Consider the following 16,124-nt stretch of genomic DNA (forward strand, 5'->3'; position numbering starts at 1 on the left):
GGCCAGAAGTGGCCCACGGGCCACCAGTTGACTAGTCCTGATATACAGTAGTCCAGATGTTTGCCCTGTATGGTTTTTGCCTCTTTAGATCCATTAAATATTCTAGATTAAACACATTTAAACCATGGCTGTGTGTTTTAAATTCATGAAAAAAAAAAGTTTGTTGTTTTTGTTCAGACCTCCTCGCTCCACTCAAGTTTCACTTTGCTCAAGTTTTCCTGCACAACTTGTCGATGCACCCCGCCTGCACCGGCGGGGCCAAGGCAGATTTGTTTACGGCGCATTCCTCCTAATTCTGCTTGATGAGTGAAGTAATTCAGACTGTGATACGCCAGTTGTCAAATAATGCACACTAGTTCAATCCTCCCATCACTCAAGCTGGTCTGCTGACGGTACAAAAGGACTCCCCCGCTTCCCTCTTGACTCTCTCCACACAGAGATGCGGCTGGAGATGGAGCGATGCATTTTTCATGAGGCGGCGAACGCGAGTGCGCTCGCTGCTTCTGCTCAGTCTGGGCTGTGTTCGGGTCTGTCACTACCTACTGCTTTTTATGATGTGATGCTTATTTGTGGAGCTGAAAACAAGCTCCGTGTATAATTGCCAGCTTGTTTATTTTATTTATGCTTTTTTTTCTCTTCTGATACAAACATGTCTCTGACTTCAGCGCATGAATCACAACCACATTTATCTTGTTGCGTGTGATTATTTAAATAGTGCTTAATTGTTTTTTTGTGGATCGTGCAGATTGACCACGCACTCTTTATTTGTGCTCCATAACCAYGAAGTGCATTAAAACCTCGAGTTTTTGTTTTTTTGTTTTCAGTAACTTATTATTTATTTAAAGTTTTCTGCAGCTCAAGCTAGATATACCCTCCCTCAGCAACACCGCCAAGACAGGTTGAGATTAAAAAGAATATAATAGTTTTATTAAAACAATTAGAAATTTAAATACTGTTGACTCTTTGCAACTGTTTTTGCCTGGATCATCACAGATGTTTTAGATAGAGRGCTTAAACACAACTGAACAGATTTTTATTAAAAAAAAAGAAAAATAATCACCAGATTCACATCTGCAACTGGTTTACTTTGGTTTAAACCTGATTCAAGGTGACTGCCAGAGTTTGGTGTAGTAGCTGAGACTGATCTTGTTTTTTTTTTTAATGTTGCCCCTATTTGCAGTCCTTTTGGAATATTTGATATTACAAAGAGCTAAAATTAGTTGTGGTTCTTCAATTTTTTTTTCTGCATGTCTGACTTCAGGCACAAGACCCTCAGGTGCTGGAACAACTGTCCAAAAACATCACACGCATGGGTTTGACCAACTTCACCCTCAACTACCTCAGGGTAAGTACCGTGTGTGTGCATGTGCACGTTTAAGACTCTAAAACTGTCATTCTGCATTAGGTTTAGTTCTGATCTCGTCACACCGAGGAGCAGTCGTTGCCTGTTTCTGAATGCAGAAACTTTGTTTATTATCAGAAAAATATGCCAAGCTTCTTGTTGTGAACATATATATAATTGTTTTCATTTGCTCCAGATTTTTAACATTTCCTCTAACAGGATCGAGACAGTTTTTATTTATTTTTTTAGTTAAGAGGAGAAAAATAGAATTTTCAAGGGTTATTTATTTGAAAGTTGYCCAGAATAAGTGTCAAATATAGTTTCTGTTATGGGAGTCAAATTATGGAGCAGTCTAGAGATGAGTYGAAAACTAAGAAATCTATATTTGCTTTAAAAAGCAAAAGAGTGTTCAAAAGAATGTCCCAACACAGACGAGCTACATCTAATGGCCAGAACTCTGCAGTTTTCACTCATTTACAGGCCAGCGGTCACTCTTTCAGAGATGAGGATGTTCTCATTCTTGATAGAGAGGAACGTTGGTTTGAGAGAGGAGTAAAAGAAGCCATTTTTGTGAAGAAAGACCGTCCATCATTAAACAGAGGTGGAGGCCTTCGTTTTCAGTTGTCCCCCTCATACAGTGCTGCTATTGCCAGTATCATTCCACCCCCTGTTAACAATAGGTGTTAATTAGGTGTCAACGATAGCCATGTGATGTGAGTATCAGTCACATGGAGGCAGGGCTTAAAAGCCTGAATTTTGCCTGAAACTCTCAGACTGAAGAAGTCTCTTGGAGGAGAGACGAAACGTTTCATTAGAGAAGAACCCGTCCAGAAGACCTATACAATTTTTTTCTTTTTGTTTTTTTTATATATTTGCTTTAAAAAAAACTTTAAAATTTAAGTTATTCATGGTTTATGATGCTAAGTGATTTTTATTTTTAGTTTAAAACTGATTAAAGCTTTTATTTATTAGCTAACTTAACTTAAATTCTTATTTTAAAAGCCCATCAAAACAAACAAAGACTTATCTTTCTTAGCTTTAAAAGTAAAGTGCAGCAATTTCCTTTATAAAATCCTATTGAATCCATTAGTTAATATTTCGCCGAGTTTTGTTTGTGTTCTGCAATCCAACGGTTGACTGACAGCTGCAATTTCCAAATAGGGGAACAAGAGAGAGACGGGGAGAGGAAAGGATTAATTGGATACAGAAAATTAGCATAACATTAATGAACGCTCCCTGTTGAGACTCATAATTGTGAAATGGCGCGAATCAGCGAACGGCCCCTCCACAGCTTTTTATAACCAAGTTTAGAGAAACACACGGAGACGGAGCGAGGGGAGCAGGGTGGTGGCTTTTTATTTATCTATTTTATTATTATTATTATTATTATTATTATTTAGAACAAAGGTTTTTCTACACAGAAAGCAGTTCTGGAGGTTTTTCCTTTTCCTTGCTCCTGCATCGCCTTAACGGCAGAGCGATTATGTTTGTGTCCCTGTCTGTGTTAGTTTATACGTACGCTGTAAACCGCAGGATTTGTTTAAGTTAAACTTCCAGAAAGTAATCATTAAGTTCTGCAACCAACTTACCGCTGAACTCGATACAGTTCAAGATGGCCGCCACAGTGAAGTGAACACAAAAATGAAAATAACTCAGTCAAWTTTACAAATGTTGCAATAAAATTTGATGTGGTAGCAGCTGAGCATCATAGAGCTCAACATGTTGTACGATGCATTTTTTTAAAACCTTGGCCTTAACATTTGGAACTAATCCTGTCTGTCTGTTAGTAAAATATCTTGTGAAGCAGTGAACAAATTTTAATGAAACTAACAAGGAATAACCATCGAATGTACCTCTACAAATGACAACATTTTAGAATAACCACAGTTAATTGGCCTTAGCATGTATAAAAATTGTTATATCTTGGTCAATTTTACAAATACTAAGCTAAGATATGGCTTAATGTTAGCTGACAGTTATTTAAAAAAACATACTGTAACTGTTAGTAGATCATACAAAATATTGCATGAGATTTGTCTACAGTTAAAACAGGCAATACTGTATCAATATTTCTTTAAAATAATGTAGAAARAATGTCAGCAGCTTTGATGAAAGAAAAAAGCCACGTGGAATCAGCTGTTTGATCGAAACAGCTCAGACTCTGTCGTTTAAAACTCGGGGCGATGTAAGGCTTTAAAGTGTCTGTGACAACAATTTTTTGTAATAAATATGAAGGCCTTTTTGGAAAGATAATACTGATAACATATTGGAAAAAAATTCACACTGCTGAGATGAACAGTTGTTGAGATATTTGCATGTGAAGAAACAGGAAGTGATGTCAAAGGGGCATGTAAACAAAGCGTTGCTAAAACAGCTAAAAGCAGAGACTTGAGAAGTATCTGTTTCTTTGGATTATTTGGAGTCACCATCAGAGAGATGAAGAAGAGTCTACAAATCTCAACACCATCAACTCTAAACGGAGCATCGACAGTTCTCTTTTTATTACTGAATATTATATAATTTGTTTATTTCTAATTTAATGATAAGTTATTAAGTTAGAACCAAGTTTGTACTTTTACAAATTCTGTTTGCGTCATTTCCAACATCCGTTCTGTATCTGAACCCAAACAAAAAAAATGTATCATCTGCAAATAATACACATTTAAAAAATCTCTGACACATTTACCAAGTCATTCACATATAAAGAAATAACTTTGGTCCAAGTACAGAATCCTGAGGAACTCCACATTTGATATCACAGAGTTCAGATCTTTCGTCATTTATTTGAACAAACTGTTTCCTGTTTTTCAGATAGCTTTAGTGCTGGACCTCTTACGCCTTATTTATTCAGTTATTCAAGAAGAACTGTGTGATCAATGGTGTCAAAGTCTTTCTTTAAACCAACGTAAGAGTTGAAATAGTGTTTCAATAAACAAGAGACCAGATGGGTTTTCTTTCTAATAGAGTTCCCCTTTGATGTCACTTCCTGTTTCCTTTTGGTGCAGCCAAGTTCAGAGGAAAATATGCCAGATTTATGACAAAACTGGTAAAATCATGTGTTTTCTCACAAGTTTGTAAATATAAAGATATTTTCTTCGACTTTTTATATTTGTGATGGTCAGCAGTCAAGAAATACTGTTTCTGCTTCAGTTCCTGACAACTCGGATTTAATAGGAAAAATAAGTGTTTGTGTGAGAACATGACTCAGATTACCTCCTAAAACAGTTCACAGGCATTTGTGTGTATTTTATAAATTTTGAAATAGTTTTTTCCCCCTGTTTTGAATGCTACTGTTCTTTTATTTTTTCTACCATCAGTACCAATTTTATTTTATTTATTTTCTGTCTGGAAGTCTGGATCTTCTGGTCTGAAACCACTGGCTGTGTGGGTACTGTTTTTCAACAATTTGCAAATTATATTTTCTGCCTCTCTTATCAGAGCTTGTCAAGGTAAAATATACCCTTTCCTGACATTAAACTGGCAATAACGTGTATCTGGAAAAGGCCTTCCCCAATGTTTATCAGCCCTTTCCAAAAGGGACGGATGGTTTCCTGGCTGAGGGGCTACGACTGACCTCTCTCTCTCTCACACTCTCTTTCTTTTCCATTTGTCGTGTTTAAGCCTTTCCATGTATTGGAGCCGCCGGCTTCCTACTATTCAGCCTGAAAATAGCCCTTGTTTTCAGGCAGAGAGCCAGGGCTTGTTGGCTGAGCTGGGGAGGGATATTACTGTGTCAGGAGGGAACTATCAGAGGAGAACACTGGATTAGTCTGCTACAGGGATGTTCACTTTACCTCTAGCGGCATAGCAGCAACAACAGAGGGAGAAGCAGCATGCGTCGCTGTGTTTATGTAGGGTAATTTGACGTAAGCAGCTGACTCTACGCTTGTTTTAAACCTGGAGAGCATCCATCATTTCTGCTAGGATTCCCAATGTTGTCAAGCGAGTTGTAAAACGTCTCGGAAGCTCCTGTACAAACAGCAGAAGGTCTGCTTTACATGATGCGCGTCTCCTCTGAAGGTTTTCTGTAGTTCTTTTGGTTTCTGCCGTACAGACGGATGAAAATAGCGCGTTGATTAGAAGTGACATGGGAAAAGTAGGAGAGGTGGGATGCTGAAGGTCAGATGAGATCATTTGAGCATGCAGCACATGATTAACAGTCTCCTTTCTCCCTGTAATGATTATGAGAGTGCCCTTGAGCAACTTAGTAAACTCACGCCTCCTGTCACCGCTGCAGTTTTCACCTTACATTTGCATAGTTAACCATACAGGCATTGTGTAGCGACAGAGGCCCGTGTCAATCATTCCACACTCATAGACCCATTTGTAGACATTTCTAATACTCCGGGAAAGGTTTTGGTAGATTTTACTACAGGAAATACTAATATTCTTTGTTGAAGAAACCAAATCCTCCAGGTGTTGGAATTAAAACTGGAAAATGGATTGTAATGATTTAAACTCTGACAGCAGATAGATTCCTATTCATAGAACAGGGCTATTCAATTGGTGGCCCGCGGGCCACATCTGGCCCACGATTGACCAAAGTGCGGCCCGCCAATTGGTTCATTCATCTCTTAAGCCCAAACCCCCAGTTTTCTACGTTAATTACTCTTCTTTTAGTTAAACATAGACATGTCTGATATCTACAAAAATGTCAGAATCTTGTCTAAAAGTTAATAAAACCATTTCTACGCACACTCAAGACAGTTAAAACTACAAGCAGTTGAAGATAAAACCATGAAAGGGAAAAAATTTTAAAAATATGGCAAGCCAGAGATGTCAAAATAATATTTGTGTCAAATAGGAGGCAGAATGTGTTCTTTTTGTTTTTGATATTGTTTGATTATCACTACTTTGATAGGTTTCTGTATGTTGTAATCATGATTAAATGCAGCAAAAATAAACTATTTCAAAGATATTTTAAAATCTTTGTAATACTTGGTTTATTTACAGACTTTAAATGCTGGATGTTCGGCCCCTCAGCTGTTGGCCTGCAGTGACTGTGGCCCCTGGAGCAGTTTATTTGAAGAGCCCTGTCATACAGAGTACCAACATAGTTTATAAAAGGAGGGACAAAACCTGACTGCAAAACAAAAGCATCTGTAATATTCATATCTATATATAGTTCAAAATTATGGGCACAATTTTAGGTCATAAAAAACAGATGTAGTGGATTTTAAAAAAACATGAAATGTTTTCACTCATCTAAATTGGGTAAAAGTAATACATTTACTTTACACTTACTTAAAGTTAATGTATTATCTTTACTCAATTTAGTTGAGTGAAAACTATTGACATCATTTTTTTATTAAATCGATCATAACTGTTTTTTGTGTAAAAGTTTTGCTTGTAAATCAGACTTTGTAGTTGTGAATTAAGATGTGTAAATAGTGCATATAAAATAAGATTTGTATTTGTAAAAATAGTAATGCGTATGTGTTAAAATACATTTGTATGCATAACAATAATAATAAAAGTTGCAAATTACTTTGGTTAAGTTTTGTTTATGGATAAAACTCTGTGTTCAAGTTCTCAACTTGTGTGTGAGTTTCTAGTTGCTCGTATGAGTTTTGACCCTATTTTTCTGCTTCCAGTATAAATATGTGTACTCATGCAAGTACAACACAATAGTAAACCAATATTTTCTGTATACTGAAATCAGAACTGATTTAAATATAATGACCAGAGTTCAGAGATCCAGAGGAACTGAAATTGATCTGAAGCTGGATATTTCAGATTAGATGTTTTAATTATGCATTTATTTTATATTCAAAATGTTGCTGTTATTTTGTCTAAAGCAACTCCTGCACAATAATCCACCCTGAAACAATAAGTCCTCTTAGTTAGAAACAAATGTTCTCCACAAATCACCCGTTTGAGTCATTTTATAGAARTTGTGCCCCTTAATGGGACACGAGAACCTAAGAAACCTGTGGAAATTGTTACTGTAATGGAAAGACTTGCTGGAAGAAGCCAACATTTACTGTTAATAGGAGACAGATTTGAAGTGATGAAGTCAGACGTTTACTAATAACATTCAGCTACAAAAAAATAATAAATCCCCCCACAGACAAAACATTTTAAACCTATAATTCCCAATATACAGCTGAAAGAAATGTAAGTTGTTCAAAGTCCTTCCAGGAACTGATCGTTGTGCTCCTTGTCTTCTTATAAGTTGTTTGCACACAGCAAAGGAGTGGTGAAAAAAATAAAACTAAAATAAAAACCAGATGAGTGAATCTCATATATGCGATTTAACCCATTTAAATTTATTATAATAAAAGCTAAAACCAACACAAACAGTTTTATTCAGACAATTAAACTGGGCATCTTACCTGGAGTATGATTAAATTAAGCTGCTCTGTGATTGGTTTAATAAAGACTAGCCCATGGCTGCCAAACTCCTCTCCTCCAACAGTCATCTGCTCCCAAACACAACAGGCTGAACCGTGATGTAATCCAGATGTTATGTGGATAAGCTAATCCTGAAGTATTTAATATGACAGGGTGTCCCCCTGGTTCCTCTCAGGTTTACAGTTTTCTCCAGGATTTATCAGGAGGAGAACACTGTTGGAACCAAGCCTGTTCTGTCTTCCAGACGAACGTGTGTCTGCATGAATAAATGTTTTTTACAGTTTAACAGTTCGACACGTGTTGCTGATAATGAAATGTGACATCTTGCTCATCTTTCTACATGTGTTTTTATCTAAAGCACTTTTTTGTAGACGCCATCCGTAACCATCGATCATCTTCTAGCACAGTTCTGCCGATTGTTGAGGTTGGAACTTTGTGAGGTCCATTTCAGAAGCATTTTTTAAGTGTTTWGGCTTTTTGAGTTCTCTCACGAGGAAAACTTTTAACGGCACTTTTTGTGTTGTGTCTGCAGCTGTGCGTCATCCTGGAGCCCATGCAGGAGCTCATGTCAAGGCACAAGACCTACAACCTCAGCCCCCGGGACTGTCTCAAGACATGCCTATTCCAGAAATGGCAGAGAATGGTGGCCCCACCAGGTAACTAACTCCAATCGTCGGTAAAATCCAGAATCACCTGGTAAAAACCAGACCCTTGTTCTTCGCTTTGCTTCGTACAGAGGGTCTGGACCAGTGGTGTCTAAAGTCATTCCTCAAGGACCGGTGTCCTGCATGTTTTAGGTGCTGCCCTGGTTCAACACAGCTGTCCCCAAGTAGTGCTTAATTAGTGGGTCTCCTTAGTGCACCATCAAGGTCTGCAGAGGCCTACCAGCAGCACCTACAACATGCAGGACACCGGCCCTTGAGGACTGGATTTGGACACCACTGGTTTGCAGAGTTGTAAAGTAACTAAGTACAAATACTTTGTTACTGTACTTAAGTAAAAATTTTTGGTTAAATGTACTTGAGTAATTATTTTTCAGCATACTTTTTACTTTTACTCATTACATTTTTATGCAATTATCTGTACTTTCTACCACTTAATTTTTTAAAAAGTAGAAAGTCATTACTCCTATTTTATTCCAGGTTGTTATTATTTTTAAAAAAATACTATCCAGAAAAATTGTGTATCCTGGATAGAGTGAATTTATTTGTGGTTGGACGAGAAGTATAAATATTTACCATTCTGACACCATAGTACATTGTACCCAGTCCATCACAGCTGCACGCCGTTAGAAAAAAATGTTTTTGGAGAAGTCACCTCCCAGTTTTACTCAATACTTTTACTTTTAATACTTAAGTAGATTTTGTGTCAGAAATTTACTTTGGATACTTAAGTACAAAATATATCAGATACTTTAAGGCTTTTACTCAAGTAAAATTCTTAGAGAAGACTACTTTTACCAAAGTAGTTTTATGATAAGATACTTGTACTTTTACTCAAGTGTCACTTTAAGGTACTTTATACAACCAATGCTGGTCTGGACTCTTGGTTGTTGGAGGCGTGGCCTCTGTTGAAGTTTAAAACGATTGGATCTGATCTACCCAATCGCTAACGTTTGGACTTGACGTACGTAGAGCGACAACTCCACCATGAAGGCAGCTAAGCTAAGAAGCTAACAGCAATTGTGTGCGCTGTAAACAACCATGTAGGTTTTATGAGACAAACAGTTTAATTTGGAAGCAACACAGACTGGTTTCATTCACTTCCTTCGCTGCCATTGCTAAACTATAGGTTAGAAAATCGACGTCGCCGTTCACAACTCCTCCTCCTGTTTTCTGATCGGCCCGGTTAAAATTCTACCAGAGAAATCCCAGACAGAGCAGAGAAGGTAAACTAGAACTGAGCTGAACTGTGTAGGAAGGCCGGAACCAGGCTAGAATCAAAACTTTCTGTCTTTTCTTGAAGAACATCGAAAAACAWATGGGATATATTTTTTCGCCTTTAAAGTGCCTGTGACATGTATATCCATGAGACACAAAATGTCAAAGAAAACATCTTTATATTTAAGAAACTTGACATAATACACAAGTTTACCCATTATGTTCCATAATTGGCAGATTTACTTTTGAACTTTGCTCAGATGAAGTGAAACAGGAAGTGACATCAAAGGGGAACTCTACGAGAAACAAATCTCTCTGGTTTTTGTTTATTGAACCAATATTTTTTTTAACTCTGACTCTTCCTCATCTCTTCAATATAGTGATTAAAATAATCTAAAGAAACATCAGAATCTTCTCTACAGTCTGCGTTGTTTGCCTTTGTAGCAACGCTCCGTTCACATTCAGACATTCCCCTTCGACATCACTTCCTGTTACTTTACATGCGAATATCTCAACAACTGTTCATCTCAGCTTTATGAAATCTTTTTTACAATATGTTATCAGTGTTACCTTTCCAAAAATGCATTCGTATTTATTGCAAAAATGTGATGTCACAGACACTTTAAACAACTTCTTCACTCCAGCCCGTCCCTCACTGTGGAAGAATATGAACATTTTCTCTCAGAGTCTGCTTTTATTGCATCATTTACGTTTCCAAATTTGTCATTATACATCGTAATCCCTGAAATACCGTTTGCCTGTCAGGTGCATGAAATAATCAGAATTCAGGCTTGGCTCTTGAATCTCAACCCTGCCAATCTTAGCGGGCCTCTCAGCCGTCTGTGATTGATGTTTGTAGGGTGGTTTCTGAAATGTACCAGGCTTAAATTGGCTGTGCGGTCTTAAGCCGGAGAGGCAGTAAGCCGAGCTTTTTTTTTTTCTCTCCTTCTTCTTCTTTCTTGGACACATTGGAGTGGCTGCAAATTACAGCAATGCTTAGCAAGGCGTGACGAGTTGTCTTTTAAAAACCAACACCAGTCAAAAAGCCTTTGACTCCGACCTGTGTAACTTTAATTAAGAGTGCTGGCTGTAATCAGACTAGTAGATCCAGCTCGGCCGGCCAGCGGCTCCCCGTTGTTGACGACTTTCTTCAAAGATAAAAAGAAAAACAATGCAGAGTTAGAGAGAGAGCGAGAGAAAGAGTACTTTGTGAATATAAAAAGCCTTCTTGTTCGTTATTTGTGCTCGAGGAAAAGCTGATTTACCTTTATCTAAGGTAATGTGCAGCTTTTTAGTTTTAAATGGCTCTGCAGAGAGTTGACCTGTTAGAAAAACGGTTATTTCTTGTCATTTATCTTTATTTTGACACAACTGTTTGGCCCTATCTTTGCAGTTTAGCTGAAATTGGGGTTTTCCTTATTGGCGGCGTGTTATTCCACTTTTCCTGCAATTCTTCTCCAGCTTGGAAACCGGTTGGGGTTTTGCCAGGAAGGAAGCAATGGGTGTATTTCTGCTCCAGTAAGTCCTTTCGGTGGAAATGGAAGCGATTTTAGTGCGTCACCGGAGAAACCGGTGGGATAACAGCAATGATTTCTCTCACAATAGCGCTTTTTTTTWATGTTTTTTTAGCGCACACGTCTGTCAAAATCAGGAATCAAACAAGAAGAGATTCTGAGAGAAAAAAAACAAAATTCCCTTTTATTGTTTTGCTTTGGATTTACAGTTTCAGTTTTGTTTGTATGATGATTCGCTGATTGTAAGAGCTGAACACGAGAGCATCTCCCTCGGTGTGATTAGAAAGAACCTGGGAAAATRTATTTCATTTTCAGACATCTGTCTGAAGATCTTAGCAGGGTCTCTCTTGAGATTAAAAGGAATAATGTTTTCTCACAAATGTCGACAGGATTCACAAAACCTTGTATTCATAAATTATGTACATAAATTTCTTTGTAAAACACTTTAAACGCTGAAATCTTTATTTAACCCTTGTTAGTATTTATCTTCCTAACAGCAGGTAACTTATTTTTTCATGTTTGTATATAGCAATAAATGTTCTGTTGTTTCTCTTCACTTTCTCTGCTGTCCCCTCTGATCTCCTTAACTTGTTTAAGAAATCGTTCTCTAAAATTAAAACCTCATTTTGGCTCCGGTTTCAGCTGGACACCCGCAGAACTTCAAAACGGAAATATTTCCCACAAATCACAAAAAAGGTATCTTCTCTCTTGCGCTGCCTCTAACCGTCCTCTGAGGAAGTGGCAATCTGGTGCTCGCTGGACTGGATTGAAATTTTTTTTGTTATTTATTTTTTGTGCACCCTTATCATGGATGCTCAAGCACCTGTTGGCAAACGATGTGTTGCATGTTTTGGATGTTACAGCCTGCCTTAAACACAGTAAATACAACTATAACAATCATTCTTGTGATTTGGATTAAACATGCAAAAATGTTTTGTTTATAGTAGGGGTGCAACAATACATGTATCTGTATGGAACCGTTCAACGCACACTATGTATGGAACAATAGATTTTTAACATTTATTTTATCAGTTTGTTTCTGAAGATGCTCTGTGTTGAAGGATCAGTGGATCTGTGTTCGACTTCTTCACCTAGGCTGTATTGTCGAGCGCAGATCCACTGAGAAACTTGCTGTTTCAGCAACATTTAATTTAAAAACTGTACTTTTGAGGTTAAACAAATGTTCATACTTAGGATGTATTCACACCAGGAAAGTTCTTTGGTCCACTTATAAAGTCCGGACCAAATAGCGGACTTTATTTTTTTTCCTTGGGGCGGTTTGCGGTCACATTGGGCCTCATGCAAGAACATGTTCGTATTCTTATCCTAAATTTCTCTTACTTTTGTTCGTACAAAGGGTTCGTACGAACATGTCACGTCAGATTCAACAAACTCTTCTATCTTCAGGAAAAGTGTGAAAATGAGCTGCGTAAATTCCACCTGTTCGTATCCAGCTGCTCGTGCACGCGAGAGGGGATTAGCATAATTACCACCCCAAAAACACCATATAAGGCTATGTTTCCTGCCTCAGATACAAGGAAGTGTCCATTCATGAAAAATGACAGCGAAAATTAAAAGAAAAACTTTACGAGTTCAGATTTGAAGTCCGTCTGTCAGAGATCCAGAAAAGAAAATCTGTCATTTTTAGCAGGTCAGCTGTGGAATAAAAAGAGCTGCTAAAAGTATAAACAACTGTGTTGAATCATTTTCATTTATTCAGAAGACACAGCGCTGCGCACCGAACCCCCAGCAGAATAGCCTATTGTCAAGATAATTATGGAGCGTAATTTATTTTCAACTTAAAATATCTTCAAACTAATGAAATATAAAGTTATTAGTGAAGAAAACTCGTCTGGATAACAGCAGACTGACTGCTCGTAAAATATACGACAGGTCTGGACCACTCGTGAATTTTGTTCATATCTGAAAAAAATCTTAGAATACGAAAACATTGGTGAATGCCACAAATTCTCCTAAATCACTCGTACGCACAACTTAAGAACAAATCTGTGCGTACGAACGGTTCTTGCATGGGGCCCATTGTTCTTTTTGCAAGTGGACTATAATTTGTAAACAAAGCCACACAGAAATGACAGGGTCAGGTCAGAGCACAGCCTGGAAATAAAGATGGTGTTAATACAAGTGACTATTAAGAACATGAAGAGCAGCTCRTTCAGTGGTGGTTCTGTGATGATATAATTATAATTTTGGGACAGAATTGTCAAATGCGTTCCCTGACCCACAACGGTTCTTTGTTTGTAGAGCAGTGTTAGCGTTAGCAGGGCTAATGAAGGGCTAATGTTGCTTAGCAATGGTGACTCGTTAAGTCCGAAAAGGTTCATGTTTCTTGTAGTTGGTTCGGTTCGAGGCCGGCCTGTTTTTACACCAGAAGTGAACCACACCAGTTTGTTTGGAAGCGGACCAAGACCACCTCAAAAATGGGTCTCGGTCCGGTTGTTTGATCCACACCAGGGTTTGCATGAAWGGATTCACACCAAAAGGTCCGCACCAACGGGGGAAACGAACTCWGGTCYGTTTAAAGTGAAGCAAATGTGGCAGGTRTGAATATACTCAATTTCAATAAATTACAAGTTAAGAAGGGCATGGAAATTTGTCTTTTTTCTGTCGACAAAATATCAATTCATGAGACTAAAGTAGCGAACCGAACCATGAATTTTCTGTATCGTTGCACCCCTAGTGTATAGGTATATTCAGGTTTTTTTTTAAGCTTCAGTCTGGTTCTGTTGAGAAGCATTAACAAAACTGCATCACATTAAACATCAGGGTTCATTGTTGAGCATTTATGCAAATGAAACATGGGTTCTTTCTTACGACTGCATGTCTCAGGAGATGTTAACGCTTGTGTGGCTTCACCTCTGAAGATAACAAAGCATGCATTGTTGCATAGAGGCTCTTATCTGTCTAACATGTCTGTGTGATTATGTGTGTGTGTTCTGTCTGCTTGCATTTGCAGTACTTGAACTTTGTGAAGTATTTCGTCGGCATGTGGTTTATTTTTATTTTTTTAAATACACGCAGTGCGCACACCGTACACCTTGTCTCCGTCTGTATGCATTATGTTCTTGGCATGGCCTCTGTTTCTCTTTGCTGGTCGCGCCAAAGCTGAGCCTGCCCGACAGACGACCACCAAGAGGAGGAAACGGAAGAACTCCAACAGCAGCGCCAACAGCAGCGTGGGCACCGCCGCCGGCAAGAAGCGCAGTCCCGCCACCAACTTCAGCCTCTCCAGTCAGGTACCTGTAAGCATCAGCTCCTCTCTTCTTCTTCTTTTTTATTTACTTTCTATTAATATTTAGCCATTTAGTTGTCACCTTTATCCAAAGCATCTTTCAAAGCAGCTTTAATTGTGTTCTGTAAACGCGCTCGAGTGTTTGCGGGGTTACRAACAAGCACCAGAAAATTCCTAATGGGATCACAGCTATTAAAGTTTAATTTATTTGCACAAATGGAAGAAAGAGGCTCCGGGAGGAAAACAGTAAAAAATAAAAATAAAAAAAACCAACTCAAACCTGTGTGGTGGGACGATGAAACCTCGGGGGACTTTTGTAAAAGCAAAAAAGAAAAATATKCCAACTCCAAAGAGTGACACAAATGACATTAGAAATGATCAAAGCAGCAAATACTACAAAAAACATTTTCTAAGAAAATAAAAGAGGCAAATTTAACTGTTTCTGTGCTGCTTCGCTGCAGGTGGTTTAGTGATTAACTATTGTTTCTGCCTCTTTAATGTTCTCCTTATAATTCTGAGTAATTCTCAGAATATGAATGTTTACAAGACCCCCGCAGACCCTGTTACTCATCCAAGTGGACGTAGCCTGGAGGTTGAGGGGAAAAAAAAGTTTGAGTCTCTGGAGCAAATGGAAATGTGTGGGTGGTTAAAGTGACACTTCGCCCTCGCAGCCACTACGCCGAACATGCCCTTGAGCAAGGCAGTGGACTCAAGAACTTGTCCAAGAGGACTGGCGGTGAAATACATCTTTCCTCAGGTAGCAGTGTTGGTGGGAGAGCCACCGTGACAGAGAAGAATATAAACAAGTAAAAAAAAAAAGGTACAAAGTTATGGTTTTAGTCATCTCCAGCTTCAGCTGTTAGGTCATGTAAAGGTGGTGTTTGTGAGGGTTTGAATCCCTGAAGCGGGTGACTCTGGTGGCTAAAGAAACAAGCAKTTTATTAATGTTTATGTTTACTCTATTGTTACATTTAAATGATTTGTTTTTCCATAACGCCCTGCCTACCAATCACAAAATAACACAAAAATTAATAAATAAAAATCAAGGAATTTTTTTGTCATTCCAAATGACTTATACATAACGAATGAAAGACATATACTGAGGTCTCAGTTGTAAAAAACAAACAAACAAAAAACAATTAGCAACAAAAATAATGAAGACACAAGAAAATACAAAAATGCACAATCTGTCACATATGGAGTGTAAACGTACACATTCAGTCTTAATAATTGTTTCTAAAAAAATTGCGATTAATCACAATTTAAAAAAATTCATAAATACTGTATATGATTTTTTTCTTGTTTTTTTTTTTTTTTTTTTTTTCAGGGTGTAGACTATCTGTTTGCAGCATTTCAATGCATACCTGTGTGTTTAGAGACGCTGGCTGCCATAGAGGATTTTAATTCACCTCACCCCTACATCTCGTTGCACAAAGCTAAATATGACAAGTTGCAGCTTCATAAATAACAGGGGCTTTTTTAGCAGAACCAGAACCACGCATGAGTCTGCACTCAGTGCATTTTATGCACTTCAGCTCGCTAAAATAAGTGTTTCTTTTTTGTTTACTTCCAAGTTTGTTGTTCTTAAAGGAGAGACACATCCTGCAAAATCCAATATTTTAGCTGTTAAATACATTTTGTTGTGAACTTGGAGGCTCTAGGAGGCAGAAAAGTTTAATTTAGACTCCTGGTGCTGCAAAGATACAGTGGTTTGCAAAAGTATTCATACCCCTTGAACTTTTCCATATTTTGTCACATTACAACCACAAACATAAATATATTTC

General features: G+C 37.9%; 1 protein-coding gene across 5 annotated transcripts in view; it reads left to right on the forward strand.

Annotated features, from left to right (window-relative positions):
* Positions 1-16,124, forward strand: part of ldb2a (LIM domain binding 2a) — a gene marked incomplete at its 5' end in the record, with an annotated part of 42,737 nt that overhangs the window by 20,590 nt on the left and 6,023 nt on the right. Inside the window, 4 exon segments of one of the 5 annotated variants that reach the window (XM_014032311.1) lie at positions 1,262-1,345; positions 8,229-8,352; positions 11,733-11,786; positions 14,199-14,350. In XM_014032311.1, the coding sequence (XP_013887765.1) occupies positions 1,262-1,345; positions 8,229-8,352; positions 11,733-11,786; positions 14,199-14,350 (414 nt within the window). 5 annotated transcript variants of the gene reach the window in all.

Source organism: Austrofundulus limnaeus, unplaced genomic scaffold (genome assembly GCF_001266775.1).
Source record: "Austrofundulus limnaeus strain Quisiro unplaced genomic scaffold, Austrofundulus_limnaeus-1.0 Scaffold1416, whole genome shotgun sequence".
NCBI lineage: Eukaryota > Metazoa > Chordata > Actinopteri > Cyprinodontiformes > Rivulidae > Austrofundulus > Austrofundulus limnaeus.